The 2,349-nt window shown below is 32.1% G+C and overlaps 1 protein-coding gene across 1 annotated transcript in view; it reads right to left on the bottom strand.

The window, feature by feature from the left end:
* Positions 1-2,072, bottom strand: part of LOC106463620 (glutamate--cysteine ligase-like) — a 10,006-nt gene extending 7,934 nt beyond the window's left edge. The window contains exons 1-3 of the mRNA XM_013923669.2: positions 1,868-2,072; positions 1,369-1,450; positions 619-789 (exon numbers count right to left, since the gene is read on the bottom strand). Coding sequence (XP_013779123.2) covers positions 619-789; positions 1,369-1,390 — 193 coding nt within the window. The 5' untranslated portion in view covers positions 1,391-1,450; positions 1,868-2,072. The remainder of the gene's footprint in view (positions 1-618; positions 790-1,368; positions 1,451-1,867) is intronic.
* Between the last annotated feature and the right edge of the window lie 277 nt (positions 2,073-2,349).

The raw sequence follows: 2,349 nt of genomic DNA, 5'->3' as shown, positions 1-2,349 counted from the left end.
CGGCTTAAATGGGTAATGAAGAAAAACTTTAATATAAGCTTAACATGACAGCAAATGTACAACGTTTCGACAAGGTTTTGTCATCATCAGGTCATCTTAGAATGTTTTAAATGTTCAGTATCTATTGATCAATATTTTTTGCTTTCTCTAGGACCCTTTAATGGTTGTGGTCCTCGGGAAAATTTCCACGATCTCCCTCTCCCTCTCCCTCTCGATGGGTGTGTTATTGGTTAACTAAACAGGTTGTTGATTGAAAGGTCTAAGGTTCGAGACTCTGAACATACCTCCGTACTTACAATTGTAAGAGGATTATAACTGTAAGTCAATCCTATCATATAGTTAATAGTAGCCGCGTAAGCGGCGGGCGCTGCTGACTGATTGTACTCCCTCTTATCAGAAGTTCTTAATTATAGACGGCTATGGTTGAGCCTTGGGGTCTCTGACCTAACTGTTTAGCCCATGTGCCTTTCAGACTGAAAATACCAATACCAAATAATCGTAGTTATGAACTACAATCAAAGATACAAAACAATAAGATTACTCCAATTTTACATGATTATAAGAAACATTAGAGGAATTGGTAAAGTTCAGTACAAATAAACAAACAAGGTTACATACCTGAAGCTCTTCCTTGTATTAGGCGTAAATAGCGTTCAACAGCTACTGCAATATTATTATCTACGTTCATGTCATTAACGTATTGACGAATAACTGATATGAGGCCTATGTGCTTAGAATCTTTACCGTTGACTATTTCGTTAAGCGTCAGTTCTTCCCATACAGAATCATCTAGAAAGCAAGAAACTGAAATTATAATACCAAACATTAACATAGGAAATCCTTAATGGCTGCAGCACATGAAATTCTTTAAGGCAGGATTAGAGTAAATTAATCTATGATCCCTTTTTTCCAATTGAAATTATTTTAGGAAGGATTAGAGTAAATTAATCTACGAGACCTTGGGCGTGATCAAATACATCGTTCGAAAGGGTTTGTCATTTTGAGTCCAAAACTGTAATTAGATCTAAAATCGGTCAAGAGATGGCAGAGCTATGAGCTAAAAGTTTGTACTTGAAAACAAAATAATCACTGCTGTAGCTATCCTTGAGATTACAGCACCATTGTTTTTTTTAGTTAAATGATTTAAACAGGTGATATAATTTATGTTTTTGTTTGTTTTAGTAAGAAAAGTGTTCACTTTGTGCTTTACTGGAGAGGATTTTTACTCTAAAACCGAAAACGTGTTATATTCGTCCTGTTTTCTTGTCTCTTTTGATATTATACTTGCATTTTTAAGGCACAGAATAAAAAATTCACACATTTGAACGTTAGATCTAACAAGATGAGAATATACTTGAGAGGTCTTACCATCATTTAAATTGGATTTCATCCAAAACTTTTCACAGTTCACAGCGTCACGCTTTTGTGCTCTTTGAACGTTCTCATGAACCTTACAAACAATAACAAATACAATTCAACTTACAAAATCACATCTTGCACAGTATCCTACTCTCTATTTAATTAAAAAAATTACTATTCAAATATTACATATGTCTTGTAAATTAATTTTTTTAGCTCCTCTTTAAAAAAAAATGTAAATAGACATTAATATACTTCTGATGAATTAATAATATTGCTAGGAAAAAATGTTTTGATTATAACAACAAAATTTTGATTTATATTGAGCATCACACAAAATAATGTACGTTTCTAAAATAAATCTAATGAATCTTGAAGTTGAGCTTACAGGGGTCAGTTCAACATGGTAATGATTAAACATAGTTCAAGTTTCTATTTAAAACATTCTACTTTGCCAACCTATTTAGTTCTTAGCAGTTACATTAGATGTAACGTTTTTTTCTCTCACCTTACTGATTGGTATAAGTATGTTCAACTTCTTTTCAAGGATGATTTTGGCTAAAATTGCCACAAACAAACAAAAAGCTGCATTTTCGTAGTCTGTGAACTGGACCTGTTAACACGTTACTGAATAAGTTTTACAAAAAACACTATAAATTAGAATAAGTTATTTGACTTTAAAATCAGAAATCAAATTTTGTTACAAGAAAATAAAAAATAATAAAGTATAAATAATAGGTTCTGTAGCGAAGTCCCGTTGAACATTTCATGCAGAACTATAAATCCTTTCCTTAGACAAACATTGATTCATCTCCTCAAGAAAAATACTTTAAACCTTTCTTATAGACAGAGACATTGAGGCTTCCATTTAGACAAATACTTTAAAGCTTTCCTATAGATAGAGGCATTGGATCTTTAATTTGAACAAATACTTTAAATCTTTCCCATAGGCAGAGGCATTGGGTCTTAATTTGAACAAATACTTTAAAT

This window comes from Limulus polyphemus, unplaced genomic scaffold, assembly GCF_000517525.1.
Source record: "Limulus polyphemus unplaced genomic scaffold, Limulus_polyphemus-2.1.2 Scaffold1448, whole genome shotgun sequence".
Taxonomy (NCBI): domain Eukaryota; kingdom Metazoa; phylum Arthropoda; class Merostomata; order Xiphosura; family Limulidae; genus Limulus; species Limulus polyphemus.
Note: the sequence above shows the minus strand (reverse complement) of the source record. Positions and strands in the feature narration are given on the sequence as shown.